The 27,060-nt window shown below is 35.3% G+C and overlaps 1 protein-coding gene across 2 annotated transcripts; it reads left to right on the forward strand.

Moving 5' to 3' along the window:
• The first annotated feature begins 294 nt into the window (after positions 1 to 294).
• On the forward strand, positions 295 to 19,322 carry LOC121981251 (uncharacterized protein KIAA0930 homolog). 2 transcript variants are annotated; one of them, XM_042533680.1, is made up of 12 exons: positions 295 to 817; positions 1,951 to 2,140; positions 2,212 to 2,286; positions 2,959 to 3,065; positions 6,575 to 6,635; positions 7,541 to 7,600; positions 7,754 to 7,828; positions 10,920 to 11,075; positions 15,430 to 15,484; positions 17,074 to 17,196; positions 17,429 to 17,667; positions 18,933 to 19,322. In XM_042533680.1, the coding sequence occupies exons 1-12, from the start codon at positions 747 to 749 to the stop codon at positions 18,954 to 18,956; spliced, it is 1,236 nt and encodes a 411-aa protein (XP_042389614.1). In that variant the 5' UTR covers positions 295 to 746; the 3' UTR covers positions 18,957 to 19,322. The 2 variants fall into 2 exon arrangements, with proteins under 2 accessions (XP_042389614.1, XP_042389615.1); XM_042533681.1 differs by lacking the exon at positions 295 to 817 and adding an exon at positions 944 to 1,026.
• Positions 19,323 to 27,060: the final 7,738 nt, after the last annotated feature.

Raw genomic sequence — 27,060 nt, forward strand, 5'->3', positions numbered from 1 at the left:
GTTTATAATAGCAACGGATGAGAATAAGAGTAATAATCAAAGAAATATGCCAATTAAGAAATATATTATATTTATGGTAAAATAGAATCTCATATAAACTTATAGATAATTTATAGAAAATTATACAAGGTAATTAATATGGAAATAAAGATAAATATAAGATATAAATAGGAAGTGAAATCAATAATAAATTAATTAATAAGATGTTATTAATAAATTAATATAATATTTATAATTAATTAATATTAATAATGTTAATTTAATTTTTTCAATTTCATTAATTAATTAAGCACTGGACTGCTCGGGCCTGATCTTAACTGCAAAGATTTCTTTTTAGTTGTTTATTTTTATTTTTATTTTTTCAATTATTTTTCTTTTTTGACGATAAATTATTTTTTTCTTTCTATCATTCTCATTTTGGAGTAAATAAAGGGCAAAACGAGAAACGAAATAATTAAAGAAAAGAGCATAAATATCCACCCAAACCAGTATCTTTGTTTTCACTTTTCATATTTATTATTTTATTTTTTGATAAATAAAAATCTCTATGAACCAAGCAGTTTATACTTTTTATTAATATTAATTTATGATCAAAATGGTTTATTTCCTTTTTTGGTTGGCGTCTTCGTTCGGCGACTAACTAAGTCAGTTCCGTCTCCGGCGCTCGTGTCAGATCGATTTTCGTCTTAAAACCCTAGAAATTGAGTCTCAGCTTCTTCCGTCTCTGTCGCCTACGAGGGAGGGCGATGCTGCAGGATGGTGCTGAGAAACCGATCTGGATCTCGAGTAGGTTCTCAGATGACGAGGCTCCCGCCAGGTATCATTCCTTCCCAGTCAAAATCTTTGAGTAGAGCGTTTTTTCCCTGTTCGTGCGACAATGATCTACCAAATTGGCTTCTTGCGATCGCTTTACTGAATAGTTTCCTAGCAATTTTCTAGCAATTGTACCTGGATTTGCTGAATTATCAGTCTATTCCTGCTGCAATATGGAATTTACTAATTTACAAGAGGAGGCGCCATTTTAGGGTAAAGTTAATGTTCATTCATTTGTTTACTGTCATGCTCTTAGGGTCTGCATCGCCTTTTGTTATATAAATTATTTTTGTTGAATTGTATAATTCGGTATTTCCATGGAAATCTTTGTATATTAGAACTTCCATCGTATAGAATAAAAAATTAAAATGCACTCCTATCGTATTCCTTTTAAGAGACTGAATGCATTCAACACTATATGAGTTTAGAGCACGTTTTTCAAACTAATCTGTATTAAGGAAATTTATGTTAGGAATTTTTGTAGGAAACATTGAATACTGAGATTATTTTACAGCAGGTAGTCAATTTTTAGGATCTGAGGTGACACAATCACGCTTGTACTTCGTCATTAGCCACTTTCAACTGGTTTTAGGGGGATTGAGTTACATGCAATTCTTTGCAGGAGAGCCTGTCACAAAATCATTTTTACATCAATGGAAGAATTTACTAAAGAACAGAAAATATACTACTTTTTAAACCAAGCTTGATTTGCTATCACAAGGATAATGTAATATGCAATCATCTTCCCAATGCAAACCAGACTTATCATTAAGTAATGGTATGTTGGACACTGTCTCTGCCAATACTTGGCAGTCAAGAGTTGCAGAAAATTAGAAACACACATTTCACCTTTCTGGAAACTAAGGGAGCAGTCGTTTATTAATTTTTCTTTCTAGGATATGGCTTATTTTATTGGATAAAAATGTATGCAAACTATTTCATGATCTTTAGCTTCATTCCTCATGATATAGAGGCCTATAGTTTCCTTTATTTTCAAAATGAAACAAGAGGAAAATTTGAAATACAATCCTGAACCTACAAGAAGAATCAAGTAGGTTCTTGGTTGCGTCAAACTATATGTATTTTTAGATTTTCCACACGCGCTTATACCATCTGACAATGATGTTTTTTTTCTAGGCGTGAATTGCTGAGCATGGTGAAAAAACATTCCAACCTGTTGGGTGAGTCAGTTCATGATCTATTAGATGCTTCTGATGTTGAAATGGATGATGAGTTTTGGCATGAGGTTCTGGATTTCTATTTTATACGTGGGAGGGTATCAAAGGGACGTCAGGAGGATGATCTTCTTTTTTTTGTTAGAAGCACGGTAATTTGTAATAAAGTTTCATGGTTCAAGTGTATCTCATATACCTTAATGATATCTACCTTGGCATGCAGAGCATGAATGGATATGGCTCTGGTGATGCTAAGGAAGACAATTCTCCTTTCTTTGTCCGTAGATGGGGCCCTGAGGTACTATAAAACCCATATATTTTCCTTTTGCATCTCCATGCACATCCTTTACTGTGTTTCTTGTAGTGTCTAAATAATCATAAACGTCCACATCTTGCTGCAGCGTACTTCGATGGAGAATTCACTAATTGACCCTATTCATCATTAAAAATAGTTGCTTGTTTAATTTATTTATATGTATTTCCTGATTCATGGATTATCCTGTCATTTTAAGATCCTTCATTTACCATCAGTTGTATACACAGTTTTGCAGATCTGTTTAATGCCTTTTGTGTTTCATAGAAAATTGAGAGCATGTCTTACACTGTTTAGCTGTGAAATCTGAATATGAATTCATCTTTTCCATAATTGTATGATGTTAAAAGTCTCTAGAGGTAGTCTTACCCAATATGCATTTTCACATCTGCAGTAATTGATTTCTTGTTTCAGGTTTAACTAAAATTCTGAAACCCTAATTTCATCTCAGCTAGTAAGTTGTGACCGATGAAAGAGGTCCATAAGATTATGTGCATGGACTACTATTAATTTGGGTTCAATAATTTTTAGGTCAGCGTTTGGATGAATGAGATTAAATGGTCACTTTTTTATTTGGATGGGTTGCAGCAAATGTGTCTGATATCCATTATTTGTAAAGAACAAAGCTAAGTTGTTTTTTGACTTTATGTCATGCAGCTGGAGAGAGTAATTGGTGAAAGTTCAGCATGCGTTGATTGGAGGCGTAGTTTTTACTTGAATTTGATTGCTCACACATCATTTCGAGTGACAGTTGCAATTTGCAAGTACGTTCATTTTGTCTTTGTTTCACAATATTTTTTTCTTAAGTTCTCACAGCTATGGTATTTTCCCTTTGTTTTAGTACAACTTTCAATTTGTAAGTGGCTTCATATGCCCACTGATTTTTACTGATTGATTTTCAAATATTGTTACCCAAGTTTGAAATCTCGTTCTGAGCAAGTGCTTTGGTCTCTTACCGAAATGAGACTTTGTCAGTGATATGTCAGACGTACCACCAAGCATTGCTAGAGGCATTGAGAAAGAGGAGAAGAAGAATTGGAGAGGAGAAGAAGAGGAAAAGGATTAGAGACTAAACCTACTTCCTTACTGCTACCTAATGCCACAAAAGTAGAGAAGAATGGGAGTAGCATTGTGATGTCGAGAAGAGAATCAAGGAAATGAAGAAGTTGCGAAGTAGAGAAGTCAACACAACCAAACATGCGAAGGAGATTGATTTTTCTTCTCTTCTTCACTTTCAAATGCCCCTAATTCCTTTTTTCTAGCAACAAGGAGGTTAGGCTCCTCAAGTGAAGTGTCTACTATGTTGCGTTTATTGTGGAGTCAAGTCATGATCCTCGAGTAGTGCATCAATAGCTGAATTAGATTAAAATCCTCATGCGATGTATGCTTTTGCGTTGCTTTCATTGTGGAGTTAGTGTAGGATCCTTAGGCAAAAGTGTTTGCTATGTCGCCTTTGCCATGAAAGTGATTCGAGGAACGGATCCATATAATGGTTGTCTTGGGCTCTAGCCCAACCTTCCTTAAGATGCTCAATTGTACTTCTTTAATAGTACAATTGAAGAAGTACAATCACCTGTGTAAATTTTTTTACTTAGCTCACTAAAATCCATCCCTTCCACACCCAAAGCCCAGCCCACCTCTAATTCCTGGATATGTCCTTGAGTGATTCCAATCGGTTTTCATGGTCTTAGGTTTGTGGGAAACATGAATTTGGAACCATGTATATCCCTACAGAATTAAGCAAAAAATATTTCATAAATCAGGGGATCATGATTTCGTAAATTATGGGAATATGCCAGCATAGCTGGTTTCATAAAAAGTTTAGTTTTTTTTAGAAAAGTTTGTTATTTTATGAAGAATAACTTCTTTTATCAATATATAAAAGGGGTTAGGATCCCATTTAGTTGGGATTTCTATCATGGTATTAGAGCAAATCTGCGATCTTATAATGTCATTATTTGGTAGCAATGATACTTGAAGTTCTTATGCTAAGGTATCCATTTCATTACCTAAGATGAGACGATTGTCTGCCTAGTTTCAAAACCAGTAGGATAGTATGGAAAAATCATCCTAGTTCCTTAATCTTTTTTTTTAAATATATATATTCATGAGAAAGACAATTGAAAATGAGTTGGATAGTGAACTTAGTCATTTTTTCACGTTAACCTTTTATGCCTTTTGTAATTCCATATGGTTGATGCGGATTAATTGTTCCACTGACTTACTGCTTGCGTAATTGATACTGTTAGACAGTTACATTCAATTCATAATGGTACCATTGATTAGATGCCTATCAGTTTTTGATTGATATCTTGCCCTTGTAATTTTGGTGTTTCCAAAATTGTCCTGTTGGAGTTGCTAAAATGGTATAGTCACCAATCTGTTTTTTAGCAAAAGATTGAAGCAAGTCCACAAAAAATATATATTTAGAGGATAGTATATGTCTTCCAGTAGAGAACAGTGTACATATAAAGGAGGTAAAAATTCTGAAGGGATAAAACATAATCCACTCCTAGTGTCACACTCACACCTCATTGACCTGTCCTCACAAAGTTGTCAAGACATTTGATTGGTGACAGGTTTGGTATGTCACCTGTTTGGTCGTCATCTTATAAACATGGTGAGCTTCCTTGGTGTAAACTAGTATGACATGGAAGACTACTCAGGAAAATTATAGGTTGTAGGTTCAAACATAAATTTATAAATAAATTGTTCATCATAAAAAGAACTATTACAAAACATACTTATTTTTTTGAGAGTACACCACCAATAACAACCAAGCCTTATCCCACTAGATGGGATCGACTATATGGATTCTTTTACACGGGCTCTATTCCCCAGTATATCGTTTTCTATACTTAAATAAATTTTATCTTGTTTTATCGTTGCTAACCTAGTGGGAAAAGACTTGGTTGTTGTTTATCGTTGCTAACCAAATCTTTTTTTTTCTTCCTCTTCTTCATTTCATGTGCGTATTTGTCATAATTTTTCCTTAATAGATGCAACTCCAACTTTCTCTCTAATGCTCTAATTTCTTATTCTGTCCATCCTCGTATGTTCACACATCCACCTTAATATTCTCATTTCTGCAACTCTCATCTTCTATTTATATGTTTGAGTCATAGCCCAACATTCAACGCTATATAACATAGCAGGTCTAACCCCCATTTTGTAGAACTTTCCTTTAAGTTTTGGAGGTACTTTACAATCACATAAAACATTTGACTCTCCTCTATTTCAACTATTCTACTTGTATTATATGTAAGACATCTTTCTCAATCCTTTTATTATTTTGCAAAAATGATCCTAAATACTTAAAGTTCTCAGACAACTCGTTATCTCTTATCTTAACAATTATTTTATTATGTCTAATATTGCTAAATTTAAATTCTATATATTGTGTCTTTACTCTATTAAGCCTAAAACCTTTTACTTCTAGTGTTTCCCTTTAGCATTTACTCTGTTTTATTTATCAAAATAATATCATTTGGGCTTTACTCTATTAAGCCTAAAACCTTTTACTTCTAGTGTTTCCTTTTAGCATTTACTCTGTTTTATTTACCAAAATAATATCATTTGCAAGCAATATACACCACGATACCGTGCCTTATTTTTTTGAGAGTAATAAGTGTAAAATATAAAATAAATTCGACAATACAGTTAGCTCAAAATTTGGCAACAATGAATATCCAACAATTAAAAATAATTATGAACTACAAACTAAAGACAAGTACCTAGATTAAATATCCATTAATCATCAAAGGAACACCTTAATATTAAACATATTTGCTTAACAATAACTCTAATAACATAGCTCATCACTCAAAGGAACACCTGAATATCAAACATATTTGCTTAACAATAACACTAATAACAAAGTTCATCACTTAACTTTTAGCATAACACAATTTGTGTAGGACTTATATAAATTTAAATAAAAAAAATAAAAAGAAATCAATAGGTGAACTGGACCTTGTAAAGGAACTCAACATTGTGTAGGTTCTTCTCTGACAACTCTGCTCCATGGGTAGTGAGTAGTGAGTGTCTGTTGATGGACAGGTTTACATTTTCAAAAATGATGGTAGGAGTAAATTAAACAACATCCAATGTCCCTGTGCATATCCCTCTCATATTTCAACAGCCACATTACTATTTCACGTCTTAATGCTAATTAATTTTCTATTGGTTATGATATTATTTATTATTTGTTTTCAACCATTTCATTCCATGAAGTTTTTGTTTTTTTGCTCATATTGGTCAATTCATTCACAAGTAAACAAGATCTGGAGAAACATCAAAGTGGACAGGAAACTTCACTATCATCGATATACAAGGTACAAATAACGATAACTCTTTCTCTCTTGCCTCTTGGGTGTGCATGCACATGTTAGATTTTTAAAAAGCTCAATTGGTTAACAAGTTTGAAATCTCTTATTATATATTCTGCATTAATATTTAGTCCTTTTTTTTTTTTTGTAAAAATAGTGTGCTTTGACTCTTTTCATTTATTCAATTATTTATGAATTTGTACTTGGGCATCCTCATATAGGCTAATATTTTAACATCTCAGAAATAGAAGGTGATTGACATGTAATGTTGTTTGCTTGGTATGCACAAAATGCTTATTTTGTGCATAAACTCACGTCTTATGCATGTCTGACTTGTGGGGTAGATTCTTATGTGCAAAACTATCCATCCATTTGGATGCAGGCAAAGGATGTGCAAAGATAAAGCTGGCTATCTCATGCTTGTAGCAGCCAAAGCATGAAAAATAAGATATCCTGGATGTTGCATCTGCGTACACACAAGCAATAAACCCACCTGTGTGCGACAACATATATGACTTATACTAAAGAATAAGTAATACATTTCATTCCTTTAATAGCTGGACTCTTCATTGACAAGAATACTCCTAGTGTGAACATCTGAAATTCTGATCAATTCCATTTAAAAGTTTTTGGCAAGAACCATGAGAAACACTTGGATCCACACTCGTGTAGGATATTAGCCTGTGTGGGTCTCCTAAGTAACATAGATCTATTATATAACAGTCTTTATGATATTCTTCAATTAATCAATTCATTAATTATCTATAACAAAAGGGAGAACACCTTTTAGTTAAACTTTAACGATGTCTTTTCTTTTTTGTGGTCTTTCCGCTTTATTGAAATTGGGATTAAAAGTTTCCTGTAGGATCATCTTTTTTTCTTGATGATTAATCATACAGTTATTGGGTCAGGTGGTAAAGACTGTCTATGCGTCTCCTAGCCGTGTTAACTTTCACTTGGATCACAGAAAGGTTAGTCCTCTCACCTCTGACTATCGATTCTCATTGCTCCTAGATGTTAGTATTTACTTGGATGTTAAAAGTGTTAGTCCTACTTATCAAGTTCATAGTTCAAAGTTCAAAGTTCAAACACTATCTCCTCTTATGTTGATCTTTAATTTTCAGGCTGTGGAAACTTTGCCTGCCTACCCAAATATCTGTTTTTCGGTTGATGATTTTGATGATACCTTCGATGCTGTGGTAACATAATTTTATTCTGTTATTACAATTTTCATTTGCCCAAGACTTAACTTGATGCTTGTCTAGGTTCAACTGTTGGTATGAGTCATTATTTGTCTTCTTTTTTTCTGAAAAAATGTAGTACAATGCATCTTCTTGACTGACTCCCACTCTTCTTACAATTTAGAACTAGACTAACAATTATGCTAGCTCAAATTTCAATTTGGGGGTTGTTTTCAATAATTAGGGTTTCTGTTTGTTTTAAAATTCTGATTTTTTCCTCATTCTATGAAGACATTAGTTCACTAGATTGGCATGATTTTTCTCTCTTTAAAAAATTCCCAAATTGTTTGATGTCATGGCTGCCCTTTTTAATATCAGAAATGTTGGTTTGATGAACTTTGATAGTTGTAAAATATCAACGTTGATCTTTCTTAGATAAATGACAAATGCTTCAACATGAGAACAAAAAGTTTTGGCTTTATGAGATCTAATGTCTCATTTAACATTTCTGATGTAGTAGGCATACCTATAAATGGCATATTAACTCCATCTGACAATGAGAAAACATATTGCTTTCACATGATAACAATAATTTGCATTAACCCAAACAATTAGCTTTTTTTAATGTGTCAACATTTCAAGTTTTGACCTAAAACCAAAAATCACCCCACACAGCTTGGATTTTAAATGAGAAATTATCGCGAAATAGATATTTATCTATTTTTAAATTTAAAATTCAACATTAAAAGTTAAAAGGAACTCACTTGACTTGAATGATTTTTAAAAATTATATTTGAAATCATTAAATTTAATTAAGGGCAGCTCGTTGCATGAAGCTCCTGTCAATGCAGGTCCTGGGAAGGGTATTGTACACAATCTTATTTTGCTTTGCAAGAGGTTGTTTCTGACTCTAGGTCAACAACTACTATTTTGGATTGGGTTTAGATTTAATTAAAATAATAAAAAAAATAATAACCTAATGACATGAGGAAACACCAAAATCCAACTTAAGAACTCTTATTGCAATAGCTGTTTTTGGCCAAAAGTTGAGCTACATTTCTTTCTCCTAACCTAAAAGATTTGGATTGGGGTTAAAATTTACTAATATCATCATCTTTATCTAGCAATACTGTGCCTAGTATGGCTATGGTATTATTGACTAAGTTGTAAAATTGAATATGTGTGTGTGAGCGCGCGCACGATATTAGAGCTTGTGTAGATCCAAGAATATTCTTTCCAAGCTTTTCTCATCCTCAATTGACTCTGAGCCTTGTTCTCCTATTTGCATGACGTTGATGCCTAAGTAATAGGCCTTTCTAGTAACCATGTTCATGTCTTGGTAATACTCAAGTTTATGGTGTTCATCATATGCATACATTTTCTTTGGTGGACAAGATTACATCAGTTCGTCTTTTCCTATCCCTCGTTGCTAGCTACTATCCTCTATTGGCGTTTTCATCAACTTAACATTAAGAATGTTTTCCTTCATATTGATCTTTCTGAGGAGCTATATATAGAGTATAGGCTTGTTTCTCTTGGGGATACAAGTCTTGTATGTAAGTTGAAGAAGCTTAGTTTGGAAAGTTAAGATCAATTCTTTTTCAATAAGACATGACTAAGAGTGTTGAAAATTTGATAAGTACTTGGATGAAGAGGATACAGATTATATAAATAGATCATCTATTTCTATCTGTTGTTTCCTCTTATGAGATAAAAAGAAGACAATTGTATCAAGGTCAAGTGTAAAGAAGTGTAGACGTAGAATATAATGCCATGAGACTAGCTAAATGAGGTTGCGAGAGACATGTTTAAAATGGTATGGACATGCACTTAGGTGCCCAATAAATGTCGATGTGAGATTGCGACAAATACACTCATTAATCGAGGAAGAGGGGACGGATCCCAATAATATAATAGTAGGGGATGGAGCCCGATGATATATAATGATCCATATAGTCAATCCTACTTAGTAGGATAAAATCTCGGTTATTCTTGTTGTACCTTTAGCTAAATGGGAGATTGTCTTCATTAACACAACTATTGACTTAGGATATGCATCTACAAAGCCATTGAAGCTAGATTGTTACATTCAAGTTACTATGCATATAACTTTGAACCCCATGTTTCTTAAGAGAGATCGATTGCCACTTGAAATTTTTTTGTCACTATCACATAGAAAATGCAATCAAATTATATCCTCCATTCATTTATAGCTCATATGATTAGTTAACAGACTTATTGACTAAATTTTTAATGAGACCTAGGGTTGAGTACATCTATAATAAGTTAGACTTCTGTAATATATTTGAACCAATTTGAGGGGTGTGTTATGGTATTATGCACTAAATTCTAAAGAGAAAAAATTGTAAGAGTGAATATGTAATATTGCTTAAAAAGCAACCCGATACACGAAACTTTCGCCAATGAAGGGTTCCAAGAAACGGTCGGACCACATTACAGCTATTGTACGCAGCTTTATCTTGCATTGCAATAGGTTGATTCTATGACTCGAACTCGTGAACATAAGGTTACATGATAGCAACTTTACTATTGCGCTCCCCTTTAATATGTAATACTCCTTATTGATTAGTAATATATATTGGTAGGAAGCTAGGGGAGTAAGGGATAATTTCCCTTAATCCTAACAAGATTTATTTATAAAAACTTCTTAAAAACCTCAAAAGATTAAGAAGTTATAAAAAAAATCCATTTGACCTGAATGATTTTTCAAATATTTGTTTGAAATCAAAATCCAATATACATAAAAATAAAAGAAATAGAAACCTAAGGACATGAGGAGAATCCAAAATCCAACTTAAGAACACTTGATGTTGTGTTTTTTTTTTTGCCAAAATTTAGTCGCATTCCTTTCTCTTAACCAAAAGATGCAGATGGAGTTTTGTTATTCTACTAATATCCTCGTGTATATGTTTTTGCTCACACATTGGCAGTAGGTTCTTAAGCCTTGCCATTAATTTACTCAAGATTTGGAATAGTTGGTTTTTGTACAATCTTATTCTAGTTGTTCTTTTAATCAAATTGTTTCTTTCCACATGCTGCCTTGCTCCACTTAAAATTTTGAAGCAATTATTAATTTCAATTTGGTTAGGTTTTGTCAGAAAGAGATCACTGTTACTGTGTACTTCTCAATGCACACAATGGGGCAGCTTTTCCATCAGACAATGATCTCACGGATGTCCCAGAGTTCAACTCTAGTAGGCTTGTTGATGTTGACAAAGATTCTGAACAAGACAAACCTTCACAGGTTTTAACTGCTTGTATGCTTATGCTGCAATATAATGCAATCATTTCTTATGTGTGTGCATGTCTGGTCTTACATCTTTTATTATCATATATGGTGATATTCATGCCAATTTAAAGTTCTGAATTGGCGCATCAATTAAAGGTGTTTTACATGCGACTGTGCCATGTTGGGGAAAGAAACTTTTATAAATAACTTCTCATCTAATACTGGTGCATGCTTGTAAGCTTACTACCAACTCTGAATCATGCTATATTCAGTATGGTGTTGCCCTTTGTACATTGGTTTTTGATCCATGGCTTCACATGCCTAGAGATGATGCACTCAATTTTAAATCAATCATGAAATTAAATAAAGTAGCAGTTAAAGATCCACTTATCCCAAAATTTTATTCAATTACGTAATAGTTCAATTAATATTTTTATCTTAACATGTCTCTTATGTGTGGTTGAATATGTTATTGGACACTATCTCTGTCATCTTCATGTCACGCATATTACACTCTGATTCTTACACTCTCCCATTGATTGTGTAGAAGAAATGATAGAACATGAATGCTTGGAAATATAGACCAATAGCAATATCAGATACTCCTATGGGATATATTGCAACTTGGGCAAGACCTACTGATTAGCATCCTGGACCAACTTGTTAACTAGGTGCTTACCCTTGCCTCTCAATGGACCAACTTGATGTGCAATTTTCTTTCTATCTCCTCCAGTAACGGACAATGAATCTCAAATAGTTCCTCCTGCATGTGTGGTCTCCTTGATTTGACCAGTGAATAGTTGGAAGTATTTTTTAGGCAACAACTAGTTGGTACTTTTTACTAGCCCAAACAACTAGTTTCTATCTTATGCTACCAACTTTTTTTTTTTTTTTTTTGTTTCACGCTTTATTTGTAGGATTATATTAGAGACTTAGCATTGAAGGTGGAGTTAGTGTATGATTGACGAGATACAGGCCTCACATTTGAATGCTATATGGGATCTGATGTCTACTCCTTTTGACAAGTTTGTAGTAAGTTGCAAATGACATTTTGTGGTGAATACACCACCTAGTAGTATTGTGGATTGATTGAAAAATCATTTAACAGAGAAGGGATACACTTAGCCTCTGTTTGGATGGGGTGAGGTAAGGTTCATTAATGGAAGGGGATGGAAGGGGAAGGGAGGGAAAGGAAGGGAAAGTAATATATTTATCTTGCCCTTGTTTGGAAGGGAGGGAAAGTTTATGTGAGAGGAAAGGGATGGAATGAAGGTTAAATATACAAATTTACAAAAATATCCTCTTATTTTTTTAATAAATCTGCATGTGAAAAAATAAATAAGGATATAATTGTAATAATTTCTCCTTACCCTTCCTTACACCCCAAATTGGGGTGTAAGGAATTTCGCTTATTCCCGAGCATGCAAGGGGAAACTTTACCCTTCTCTCCCCTTCCCCTTCATAGCTCACTCTCTCCCAAACAAGGGTAAAAATTCATTTTACCCATGTTTACCTTTCCCTCCCCTTTACTCACCTCCTCCCAAACAGAGGGTTAAGTTTATAGAGTGGATTACTCAGACACCTTTTCCTTTGTGGGGTAAGATGCTTTAATCTGACTTCTCACCTTGGCAACCATATTGTAGTGTTTCCTTCACCTTTTGGATAAGTATACATGGGTATATACATGTATCTTAGATTAGAATATCGCTCCTCTCTATTTGGGAAGCATATTCTTCTTATGGTCTATGCAAATTGAAGAACTTCCTAAATAATCTAAACCAATCTCTTAGAGTAAGGATTGGTAAATTTAGTTGTGTTCTCCTTTGTTACCTCTCTAGGTAGGAAGTATGTTCTTATCTTTTATTTGAATGATATCATCATAGCTGGTGATGATCTTGTAAGGATTACCAGGATGAAAGTCTATTTTTGCCAACATTTATGAGACCAAGGATCTTAGTGACTTAAGATATTTTGTTGATATAGTGGTGGCCTACTTAGAGGATTATATGTTAAGAGCTGAGCCAGTTGATACTTATGGATCAGAATGTCAAACTGATGGTAGGACAAAGAAAGTCATTCACTAATCCAAGAAGGTACAAAAGACTGGTTCGAAACTTAACTTATAGTAAAATATCAGACATATTATTCTCAATTAGCATGAGGAGTTAGTTGACCTAGTTTATTAAGGCTCTATGCCATGATCATTTTAAGATAACCTTTGCAAATCTACTATATTTAAAGAACACATTCGGAAAATGTCTTCTATATTAGGATTGAGATTGCCTTTTGATTGTGGGGTACACTAATATCAACTGAGCATGTTCTCATATAGGCATACAACCCACATTGGGCTGCTTCATCTTTCTGGAAGATTAATTGATTTCTTAGAAGATTAAGAAGTTGACTATCTTTTCTATATCTAGTGCAAAGGCAGAGCATGAGGTTATGAATCTAGTTGGGGAATGCTCTTAAAGAACTAATGAAGTTGCACTGGGACGATAAAGTTTCATGCATATGCCATGCCATCTAACCCAATGTTTCATAAGAGAAAAACAATTGCCACTTCATCAAAGAGGAGATGCAATCCAATGAAATTTCCACATCATTTGTTAACTCTTATTATCATAATTTGTCAATCAAGTCCTTATGATGTTCTAGGATTGAGTTATCTTAAGATTTTTCTGACTGAGTATATTTGTAATAAGTTGGATTTTCATAATATCTTTGAGCAAGCACGAAGGAAATTTTAGGACTTGTAAGCAAATTCCATATTGACGTGATTTACATGGGATCCTAACAGAATTTGCTCTACTCAATGGTTGATTACTTGCATAATCAGATATACCTAAATCTGATTAATATTTGTACATGAGCAAGTATCTTGGACATACCAAGCCAACATGGATTAACAAAACTTGAATGATTCCTTTTGTAGTCTGTCATTGGTACGATCACTTCTTAGTTTCGAAGAGCATTTTTTTCCCCAAAAATTTGACCTTTTAACAATTTACCCAATCTATATATTTAGATCTTAATAGAAAATTTACTATTCTTGCATTACCTAAAATTTCGATCCCACTTATGGTTCTTTCTTTTGTTTATGTAATATATATTTAGCACCACTTGTCAAAAAAAGGACCACCCTCGATTCATTATGTAATTCTGTCCTTGTAAGGAAAGCTAGTAGAAACTTTCTGATGTTGCCTTAACTGGTAGGCAAGGTAAAATAGTGGGTGTCATCAGTGGGATGATTTAGAAATTGCACTTCCTGTGCTCTTTAATTCCATATTTTTATGCTGTGATAATGTTGAGTAATTGTACTGTTTTGCTTGCACCTTTCTCTTTTTTTTTTTTTTTTTAAATTTCTTTTCATTACTTGCATCAATTGCATTTTCTTTGACAGTTGAGAATGTTCATGGAACACACTCTATGATCCAATAGAAATTCTTCTACAGCTTGGAGTTCACTTTTTTTTGTGGAATGTTTAATTGGAGATTTGGCTGATTTAACGAAGTTGTAATAGTTATATCTTGTAATATATTTCCTTGTTGAATTAAAGTTTCAGGTAGTTTTATTTTCATTATGTTAATTACATTTTGTTCTGAGTTCATTACTACATTATCTAAACTTTGGTTTTAATTAAGAGAAATTTCCTTTTTTCCCTGCAAAATTCAACTGCTTTTTCAAAATGTTTCTAGTTTTGTATGGTCAAATGCCCCAGACTTTGTCGTTTCCCTTAATTTTGCTCCTACTTGTTAACTTGTACCATTTAATGGGAGAAACATATATTTACACGTGCAATGCAAATGCAACATTTCATGATGTGTGGCATACCCAAACACGTTATATCTGCTGCTGGAAAGAGCTGGGATGTCGACTCAAAGGATTGGTTTTGTTTCATCTACACTAACAATCCCTTCAGAAAATTAACGAGCTTCCAAGTTAGCTTTATTAACATTAGGGGCATTACTTTCTGAGTAGGTGCAACCACTAGCAAGAACCACCGCTTGCTCCTTTCTGCTCTTGTAGACAATTTGTGACCATGCTCAAGCTTCTTCAGTGAAAGGAGGAGGAGACTTTGTCATGCCTCTATTTGCCCTCTAATTCATATCCACGAATTTAGGAAGCTTATGCTAATGTACCTCTATGTGTTTCTCCATTAGATGACGGCTAAGGGGCAAAGTGACAGGAAACAATAAAGTCTAGGGAGCACTTTGACCTTTCATAAAACTTGGGGGCATTTGAGAAATAGTTGAAATTTAAGTAAAAAATGAAATTTCCTCTCAAATTAATTGTAGCTTATTGGCTAGTTACTTTGGTTCCATAATATGTGTTAGCGAAATCTTTGACAGGACTATTTTTACTGCAGCTTACTCTCTTCTCAGGATTTGTTAGCTATCAGATGGTTAGAGAAGCATATGATGGTGAGTTATATTTTGTTTCCTTATGGATGTATTTGATTGTGAGATTATGAAGTTCCTACTATTATTCTTTCATTAACAAATCATCTGAAGCCATTTTCGTGAAATTGTTTGTGAGGAATAATTTTCACTGGGAACTTTCCAGTAATATTGTACTTCTTGATCCCTATTTTATATTTCTTTCATTATATCCCTTTTCTCTACCACCTTCGCGCCTGTTACCATGATCCCTTCAGATCCTTTGGACCATCGCTACTTAATTTACAAAGGATTTCACTAACTAGTCACCAAGCTTGAGCTGCCCGGTGCACTGAATGGGATGTTATCCATCTTCACATCACAGTGAGTTCCCTCTCCAATGGTAACTTCCACCACATGTTTAGCTAGTGCGGTTACCATGTTAACTTCCTATAGCTTAGAAAACATAACATGGATAGGTCCATTGACGAGATTATGCTCAAGGTACATCAATTCCTTGTCCTTCTAAGTTGCATGTATGGACTTAGGTCACATTGGGTTGCTCATGTAAATTAGGTGCTAATCTGCTAGAACTTCACCTCCCACTTAGCAAACTAAGGACATTAGCAAGGACTCATGTAAATGGCCATTCTTGATTTGCACCGTTGTACCACCTGAAATCACCTCAATACGTCTGCCTAGTTCTCATCTTCCTCATCAATGGCTCACTCTAGTTCGAAATCTTAAACTATGCCGATGTTTCAGTCTTTGATTGGAACAATACTATTTCGGTGTCATGTCAACGTTTCAATGTATGGTGCTAGTGATAAATTGGAGGTGAAAGGAGCAAAGTGATGAAGATGAAGATGAAGATAACACGACTGTATAACTATATAGTTAAACTCAACTTTTGCTTTCTATCTGGAATGCTACAGTTTGAATATCATCTTGTGTAAAGACAAACTATATATATAACAAAATTATTATGTCAATTTTAGCATGCCAAGGGGTGTTGAGAGTTAATATCAAATTATATTTGTTGACACAATCAATGGGTAATTATATTAGATGATATTAGATTAATGGGTAATTATATTATATTGCTATTAATAAATTAATTTTGACTTTGTAGATTGATATTTTCCCCAACCATATTATAAATTTGTACCATTTGATGAGTCCTAACGCAGGTAGGATCATGGATATCTGAATTCATGTGTTAGGTAACCTGTTGATTATGGTGACACATTATTATCACTCTATTAGAAAACTGCTAAAGATGACTTTGTATGGTGATAAGACCATGCTCTACTTCCATAAGATGGCACATTATTATTTAGGGATCCCAGATAATTTTCAAATTGTTTTCTCATTTTGTGAAGATACTATGTTATGTTACTATTGTTGTAATCTGTTGCTATTAAGGTGAGAAAATGCATTTCCACTGATTGATTAGAGGCATGATCTTACCAAAAACAAAATGATGTGTGCCTACATAACATTCAACAACTCAGTCTTCTTGTCATGCTAGATCTTGAATTATTTTGCCTTTATTCTTCATGCTAATTCTTAATACCGTGTCTTCATTGATCAATTGCATTATATTCACTGAGAGTTTCATGGTTTCTCTTAAGCTGGAAGGTCTAGATTTGGAAGCCTTCTGTCAATGGGCCATGGTCAGCCAAATACTGACAGGATTTACATGAGAGGTCCTGGAGGTCGTGGGGAAGTTGAAGTTGCTGTTTCTGGAATAGCTGGTTAGAGATCCTTATTTAATTTGTTTGGTGACCATATTATTCCAAGTCTATTTAAAACAATATTTTGAATTGAAAAAAATAAATTTCTAGTTAAATACACATCTAAAAGGAGTCACAATCAGTTGCCATTGAAATGCTTTACACAAAATTATTCTGTTTGGAAAAACCTTTCACAAGGTGGTTGCCCTGTAATGGCATAAGTAATAGCAACTGTTAACTTTGCCTTTTGTAGATCAAAGCAACCAACACTCGGAACTTCTTTCAACATCTCAATTATCCAGTAAAGGTTCAGGTATCAGCTTAGCAACAATTCTCCACAGAGCTGCATCAGCTGCTTCTGTGTTAGCTAAGCAGGCTTATGCTGCCTCCTCGCCTAATAATCAAGCTGACCTTGAACTTCTACCTCTCAAGTGTTGCCTGATGTCCATCTCATTGCCTTGGGAGCATATTGCACATGACTTGTTATTCAAGGTAAGATCATCAAGCATCCAAAACATAATTGCAAATCTTTATCAAGTCAAGTTATTGAATAAACACTCATTATAGGTTTTTACATTGCTTAATTTTCTTCAAAACTTGACTTCAAAATCCTGTTCTAGTTAAAATGTTGGTTGAATTCTCATTTACAGGTTTATACTATATCTTAATTTGTCTTGTAAAAGAGCATTATTTTCTTTCTAAGGCTCTGAGCATATCATTGAACTTTGTGCAAGTTGCAGATTTTCAGAAAGAAGTGGCATTGGGAGCTGAGCATTTATTAAGAACTAAACATGAATTCTTTTCTCTTTGAATGATCCCTCAATAGTGCCTATTGCAATTTTACTTATATTTGACACCTTAATTCCAGTTCCATTAATATGATGCAAATATATTTATCAAACTCAGGTACAAGTATCCTGTACGGGTGTGAATCCAAGTGCTAGACACAGCTATTTCTAAAAAATTATCTATATGATCATTATGTGGTGTCCATTTGTTGGTGTCCAATGTCGGTATTTGATATGGGTAGCGAAGGCATAGATGAAGACTCCAATTATTAGATGGTTCTGGGAATTATAATAATGAAACTATGCACATCTGTGCACAAACAAAACTTAGGTGCAATCCTCTTCATGAAGTTTTGCATGAAGGGAGGTATGGTGCACCCATTATATTATACCAGATGCTCTTCTTGAGTACACCTATTCTTCAACATAAGATACATCATTTTTTTGTTCAATAGCAGGTGTACCCATTTTCATATTAGGCAAACTCATCTTCAATACCAAGTCCACGTATTCTTCAATAACAAGTGCACCCTCTACACGGATTGCATCATGAAGTATCTTGTGAGTTCTAATACCTGGTTATACTTTAGAGTCAAGTGTGGTGGTCAATATGAATGCCAAAACATTTTCTTTCTTCACAGTCGATTTCCTGATCCTATTTATTTTCTTCTGAACGGTGTTGTGCCACTGTTCTTTTTTCCAAATAGATTATATATACCTATTTCATCTTTGGAAATTGAGAAAAATGGTGTCCTGTTTTATTTTTGTACTTAATTATTTGAAGTAGCACTTGTACCTCTTTTCCAATTGGAACCCAATCTTGTACTCGCCATCAACCTCAGTGAGATATCATTTGCGCACTGGTTTATGGTGTCACTGAAATTTTGAGAAATTGAACAGTTTGTTTTTCTTCTAGCATGTATTTTCAGTTCCGAGCTGCTAATGTCAATTTACATGTTGAACTTCCAGGTTAAGCCCCCTGTGAATTTGTAGATAATCAGCCCTATTGATAACAATTGGGTACCTGCTGGAACCAGGGCCAAATCCGCAATCTGCTGATTATTAAGAAGTGTAACAATGGAGGAAGTAGTGTGATGCAATGACTCCAAGTGTGCCTCCTGCTATGTCAATGCCTTTTGTCATTTTATTTGACTTGGTATTGTAACAACTCCCTATACTAAGAACAGCTGATCAAGCATGTGTGCTATAGTCAGTTGGTATCAAACGCCATGCAGGTGCTGTAAATTTGTCCACCAAAAATGAGCCTGCACACACAAAAAACAAGGCATTGCCTACTTGCACATTTCTGTATTAATTTATTTTAGGATCCTTTTTTCAATAAAAACGTTTGTTGGTTTATGGACTGGATTTTCTTCTCTCTAAGCTTTCAGAGTTTAAACCTACTGCAATACAGTTGAACTTGTGTTATCAGACACTCCTCGAAGCAGAAAATGTGAGGCTGGCTGGGGATTTTGAGGCAAGGCAAGTGGAGAGATCGATGGCAGCGGAAATTTGGTAAACTCACCTTGTCTCCTCTCTGCGGCCATCTTCAGCAGTAGGTCCTCATGCTCCTCTGCCTCGCCTCTCTTTTCCCTGATAAAGCACGGGAGGTGTAGCGGAGTTTCGGCATGGGTGAACTAGAGGAGGGCAACATTGGTGGCTCAGAGGGAGTGGAGGTAGAGGCCATGGGCGATTGCGATGATTACTGCGATGGTAGAGATTTCGAACCAAGTATTAGAGATGTAAATGGCTAGATGACATATTAGACATCATAATGGCAAGCTAGGTGATGTTTGACTTCAATTGATGTTCTAAAACTCATCCTGTGTCTCAAAACAAGAGAGGTGATAGTCAAGGAGCAGCCTTTTTATTCATCCATTGGATTGTCAATCATGGCAACAAGATACGTATATTTAGCAGAATGTACATTGACTTCAATTAATGACCCATGAATTTTATTACATTTAACCAACCAAAAGGTTTGATGGAATATATATATATAATAAACATACGTACATTTCTTGGTCTCATGACTCATCATCACTCAGTTTACAGGCATCAAAAGCCGCAACTGCAGTGGAATCTCACCCAAAACAAATGCACCATGATTCACCTTTCCCTCTATTAAATCTAATCATTCAAGTTGGCAACAAAAAAATGGAACATTCATCTCTTGCTTCTCCTTACAGAGTTATAATTTACTCCGAGTTGGTGGCTCCTCAGAGGAAATATAAAGGAAAGAAAGAGTTCAAAAAAGTACATCAGAACTCAATCCTTTGGCCAAGAACCAAGGAAACGCCAAGCTGACAAACAAGATTCTCCTCTGTTTCGATTCACCTCTGTCTCCTCTATTAACTTTGCCTCCAATCCATTCTTAATTGGGCAACAATCTGAAAAGCGCCCCATTTTTTTTCTAAATTATTAAAAGGGTGTCCTAGTTTTATTTTATTTTTTTATCGAAAAAATAGTCTTTTTCGTTGTTCAGCCATGTACATTTAACTTCTCATCCTCTAATATTATTTTTATTATTATCGTCCGTCTAAATTATGAATCGATTATGTACAACTAAATTGAATATAGTTCTAATATTTATAAAGTTAAGTTATAGTTGTTATAAGGCGTCCGATCGATTTAAAATTTTAATGGAAAATAATAATGAAAGGGTTTTGAAAGGCAAGGATAAATATATCCTTATGTACAATGAAAATAAATATACATAGTTGTACAGTGGCAAAAAGAGTATAGTTAATTAAAAAAACTAGAGCGCCTCTTTTGACTTTTGCCCTTCTTAATCCTTCCACCTCCCACCATTTAAAACGCCATCACCCCACTCCCATCCTGCCTTCTCAAATTCTCTCCCCGTCCCTCTCCCTCTCTGTTACCTTTTTGCACTCGAACTCCCATGGCGCATCCTTCAAGGTCAGCTCCCGGAGGAATCCGGCGGCTTTCCGAGCTGCTGGCCGAGCAGCAGGAGCCCTTCTTGTTGGATATCTACTTGCTGGAGAAAGGTCATCCCGAGAGGAGCTCCTCTGCTTCTGTCTGTTGGTCCGTTCTCAACGCAAGCCACGGCCTCCGTAGGAGCAGCAGCAGATTCCAGCTCCTCAAGCGCAAGCTCACCGACCTTCTTCACCATGTCAGACCCTGGAGCTGGGACAGCAACAAAAGGATCTTCCTCTGTTCCCCTCCCTCCTCAAGCCCCGTCTCTGTTCTCGACCTTCACTCCCCCGAAGAACACTCCCCTCTCCATCTCATCGCCAGTAAGTTTTACTTTCGCAGTACACAATCAAATTTCATTCCTTTTTGTCATGTTCTCGCCTTTTTTTTTCCCTCATGTTCCTCGAGTTAGCTTATTCTCCAGTCTTCTACACGTTTACCAAATCAAGAAAACAACTCGATGAGCGCAAGAAGCTTGTCTTGAACCCCGAGCTGTATGGCAAAACTCAGCAAGAGATTGCCTCATTGATCACCAGCATCAGGAGGGAATGGTATGAGCTCCACCCTCATGTCAAAGAGATCGGGATTCATGTCGAAGAAGCCATTTTTGAAGAAATCAGAGAAGATGTAATCTCAGAGATGATAGATTTCTGCAGTCGTACATTAGGATGAAGTTAACTAGAAGAAGTACACATGATGCAGATGTTACTTAGTGAAGGGACCACGACATCATCCTCTTGATGCATTCAAAAATTGTGTGTGTGTGTCTGTGCGCGCGCGTTCATCATTGAAGTCTCAACCACCAGGGAGACGCAGTGCAATGCCACAGCAAACAGATTGGCATGTTGATGAGCAAATAAAGTAGTCTGCCATTAAGAACTGATCAATGCCTGCACCTTACTATCTTCTTCGTCCTTCTCTTTGAATTAGATGTGGCACAGTCTCCTCATTAATGCAAAAGTGCTCGTGAAATAGATTTAAAATGTATTTTCCAAAATATTCCAACAACTGCTTGAATGATTAAAAGTAACAACTCTGCTGTGGACAAGCTTAGGTTTTTGGTTCATAATGATAAAGATTGTCATTTCCATTTATTGTACCTTCTGAAGAAAATACAGTCGATTGAATGCTGAATTTCCAGGCCAATCATTCCATGGGTCGCGGAAATGGAAGCAAATTACTGAAGATGTTGGGAGTGATTTACAAAATAAAGAAAAACTTCAACAGATGACCCATTATTATTTAGAGAAGGTTTTAAGATATAACTGAGTTGGTACTTGAGTATTCTCGGGGGTTCATTCCCTTAAGATTAAACGTCCTCCTATTTAGGAGACCGCTTGATACTGTAATTTACTTTCCTTCATTTCACTGTGTAGCCAACGATGAAAGATATTTAAGGGGAGTGAAATCACCTTCTACTTCATTATTTAACAAAGAGAAACTTATTTACCTATTGTCTATTATCTTCCCAAATGACGAATAGTTTAGTATTTCTTGAAAAAATTACATAGTTTTTGTTGTATAAATTGAGCATCGTATCGAAACTCCTATTGGGAATAATTGTCATTCAATTTCACCCTACCCTAAGTATATAGGAGCAATCTCATCTCAATGAGAGACTCTAACACTTGATGATTGCCCTTTCGATCCTTAGAGATTGATCATCCTTGTCTTTATGATCCAGCATGAATCATGACGCTTGGGAGATCTTTAGTGATAGTTTCTTCGTATTTGTGTCAAGTAAGATTCTCGACATCATGAAGCTGACATTTTTCAAAAGTATGAGTGCATTTTTGAAAAGTAGTAAATTAGGGAGCAAAATAAATTTTTTACTTTCAATGGTGTTATCCTGCACATTCTTAAATGAGCGATGGCGGACGATCTGATGTGACAAATATGACATGATTTTTTATTTTTCTTATCCCCCGCCTCTCTTCCTTAGCTTTATTTTTTAAAAAAATTTATTTCTTCATTTTCTCGCCCTGTTCCGTCTTTCCTAAACCTTAAACTCCTCGCCACCTACAATTGCTACTCGTGTCTCTCCACCTCTTCCTTAGCTTCTCTCTTCTTTCATGAAAGGAACTTGGGATCTTATGATGTGAAAAAATAAAGAAAAATGAGAGGGGTAGGGTGATCACTTCGAGAGGATCACATTTAATAATCAAGTGTAATTGATTAACCAAAAGAACTTGTTTCCAAAGATTACATCTCTTTAAATAGGCACATAAAATTACTTTGAAAAATTCTAACTTATCTAAAAGGAAAATAAACTTATCTTAGAAAAATAAATAAAGTAGGATTTATTTGAATAATTTCATTAAAGGATCTTACCCTAAAGATAAAGTTTTAAACCATTTATTTGAATATATCTATTAAAGGATTTTATTATTCCACCATCCTTTAAGATCTATCCTTAAGATTGTTTAGCAATAAACTCTAGATTTTTTTTAAAAAATTGTATCATATAACTCTCATATTACATTATTGATAGATAAATTGTCCCATTGAATTGAATTAATAGTTCAATAGTCACTTAATTATTCTTCTTTAAAGTTTTCTTTCTAAAAGGTTGTTTTACTAAGTAACTGTCCTCAAGATTATTTAGCAATAAACATTAGTTTGTTTTACTAAGTAATTTATGCATTGATTCCAGGACATGATAGCAAATACCTAATCATTCTAAAAACTCTAGAAGTTAAAAGAATTCCACAAATCAACATGTGATCCTCTATTTTTCATGTGCGAACCATTTAATGCTTTTAGGAAGAAATAACTGGCCAAAAATATAGACGGTAAACCAAGTCAGCCACAGATGCTTAAGGGAGCGAAGGAATGGGCGGCTGGGAAAGGAACGAGCGGTGGTGGCAGCGAGGGAGCAGCGACAGGGAGGGTCACGCAAGGTGGCAGTGAAGGAGTGTTGATGTAATTTTTCTTGGATTAAGGTTCATCAGTTGAGTCAAGTTTAAGTCTTGATATTTAAATTTTGATATTTAATAATATATGAAGATTACAGGTGCAATTATCCATATGAGATATTAACGGTCAAAAATTAACTAGAATAGTTAAGTACATCAAAGTTGACCGGATACTTGACTAGAAAGTCCTAACTGGAGGCTAGATAAGGGCAAGACCAACATGAAGGTTGGAAGAAGAAGAAAATCTAAGTAAATCAGTGTTGACTGAACACTTGGTGTGGAAAATCCTGGTGAGTGAACCTAGTTAGTGAGAAAAGTCGTGGTGAGTAAAGCAAGGTGAAAAGTTCTAGTGAGTGAAGCTAGACAGAGGGAAATCCTGATGAGTGAATCCAGGTGAAAAATCCTAGTGAGTGAAGAGTTAAGTAGGTCAAGGTTGACTAGATACTTGATCGGGAAATCCTAACTCAAGGTTAGGTAAGGGCAAGACCAATGGGAATATTGGAAGAAGAAGAAAATCCAAGTGGGTCAGTGTCGGCCAGACACTTGGTGTGGAAAGTTCTGGTGAGTGAAGCTAGGTAGTGAGGAAAGTCTTAGTGAGTGAAGTCAGGTGAAAAGCCCTAGTGAGTAAAACTACACAGAAGGAAATCCTGGTGAGTGAAGCTAGGTGAAAAGCCCTAGTGAGTGAAATAGGCATAGGAAAATCCTAGTGAGTAAAGTCAGATGGTGAAAAGCCCTGGTGAGTGAAACCAGGTATGTAAAAATTCAGGTGGGTCAATGCTGACCATACATTTGGTGTTTGGAAGTCCAAGTGGGTCATAGAGGACCATGCACTTGGCATGAGACGGTAAGTTCAAGTGGGTCAAGATTGACCAAATACTTGAATGAGAAGGGAAGTTCAAGTGAGTCCAAGGATTGACTGGACACTTGGTGACGAAGTCTTAGCAGGTCAAGGTTGATCGGATGCTAGGCAATAAGGAGTTCCAACATATCACGGTTGACCGGATATTGGATGTGTGAACCCTAAGTTAAGCAAGTTTGGGTTGGTCAATTGATCATGTGATCGATTGAGCCAGAGCCCCAGAGCCCAATCGGCAGTGCATTTTTGACGTGAGGAGCTTAATCGATCAAGTGATTGATTGAGAGGAAATCATGTGAGCACAGAAGACTTCTCAATCGATCAGTTGATTGATTGGAGCTGATTTTCTTACGAAGTTGAGAGGAAGGCGGAATCGATTGGTTAATATATTCCAGGGTCTTCTGCGAGAGCATAGAAGACATCTAGATCGATTAATTGATCGATCCAGTTGCCTTAATTGATCAGATGATCGATTAGGATATGATCGTTACACAGGTTGCGAGCTTTGGACCGCTGGGATCACCTGGATCTAACGTGGTGATTTTTTGGGAGTAAGCCCAATCGATTAGGAGCCCTAGATTACAAAGTATAAAGGCGATGCGGAGGTTCAAACACAACATCTCTTCACCAATTCTTCTCCAATACTCATCGCCGGTTCTTGAAGGTTCTTAAAGTAAAGTGCTGCTGCATTTCCAAGCATCAAGAGGAGTTCCAAACAAGAACAAAGGAAGTTAAGGTTTATTGTTGTAAATCTTGTAAGATTTCATTTGTATTAGCTTCTCGTTTTCTTCCTATGGTACATGAGCTTGTACGAGGTTTCTCCACCTCCGAATTATTTTGAGACTGAGTTATTTTCATAGTGGGGTATACTCAAGTGTAGATCCTTGGATTAGTCAACTCATTTTGAGGTGGATACTAAGTAAATCTTAGTGTTAGTATTGGCGGTGCTTCGCTTCATATTTTTTATTGAAAATTATTATCAATGAAGCGAGACGAGCTATTCACCCCCTCTAGCTCCCGGAGTGTCCCAACAAGTGGTATCAGAGTGAAGCCGCTCTTCACCAGATTTATCACCGGAAAGGGCAACGAGCTAAAGAAAGAAGAAGAAGTCTAAGCCCTAATTTCAACAAGTTAAAGATTATCATCAAAAGAGCTCAACTTCAAGATGAATTTATGAGATGCACTCAGATATAATACTGGAGTGCCTCCACCATTCATGTCTACAAGCTTTGATTCTTGGAAATCAATGATCGAGAATTTCTTGATGATTGAGATAGAGTAATGGTTTGCTCTAATGAAATACTTTGATGCTCCAATGGATAGCAAAAGCAAAATCATTAAGAGAAGCAATTAGAACAAGGAACAAATCTAAATATGTGAGGCAAATGATAAGGTAACCAAAATCTTACTTAATTTATTGCTGAGCTCTATTGTATGCAAAATTGGAGAATATAAAGATGTTAAAGAGCTATGGAGAAAATTGGCAAAGATTCATGAAGATCCCTCCACTCTGCCAAATCAAGAAGAATTCAAAGAGGGAGATTTATTGGATCAAGGGGAAGAGGATTCAGAAGTTGAGAGATGCTCAACGTCCAAAGAAGATGAGATTGAAAAAGATTCGTTCTCAAGAGAGTGCAAGGACAAAGGCAATGTGCGTACTCTTTGTTTGATGCGTATGAGGATTCGGAGGTTGAGGGATGCTCAATATCTGAGGATGAAGAAATTGAAGAAGGCTCTATCTCACGAATTGAGGGGGAGCGTCATTCATTAACAACGGAGCAAGAAGAAGCTTCTACTTCCTGGTTAAATGGAAAGGAAGATTATGCCACCTCCACAAGTCAAGAAAAATTAAATGGAAGATCATGTGGCACCCCTATAAGCAAAGAAGATATAATAATTTCAATTGTAAATAACAAAAGTCACATTATTTGCTTTAAGTATAGGGAAAGTGGGCATTACAAGAATAAGTGTCCAAAATTGATTAAGAAGAAGGGTCAAGTGGCACCGAAGGGTAAGGAGAAAGCAAGGAAAGTTGATCCCATCGTACGAAAAGACAATGAGCACATTGTGTGTTTTTCTTACAATCAAAAGGAACATTATCGGAGTTAATATCCAAAGGGAAAAAATTCGACCAAGACTAAAGGAGGAAGCTCAACTCAAGGGGGAGCTCTTAAGAGCAAACCTAAGGTATCATTTATTGATGCAATTCCTTTGAGAAATGATAAAAAGTATACTAGAAATAATCTCTATCATTTTAATGCTATTTATCATGAAAATAGGAAGCATGATAGAATTAAGGAAAAATATGTAGCTTATCATGTTAAGACTACCTTACTAAGGATAGAAAGGTAGAGAACAATTTAGGTAAGAAGTCTAAAGAAATTAGATATGT

Source organism: Zingiber officinale, chromosome 5A, assembly GCF_018446385.1.
Source record: "Zingiber officinale cultivar Zhangliang chromosome 5A, Zo_v1.1, whole genome shotgun sequence".
NCBI classification, from domain to species: Eukaryota; Viridiplantae; Streptophyta; class Magnoliopsida; order Zingiberales; family Zingiberaceae; genus Zingiber; species Zingiber officinale.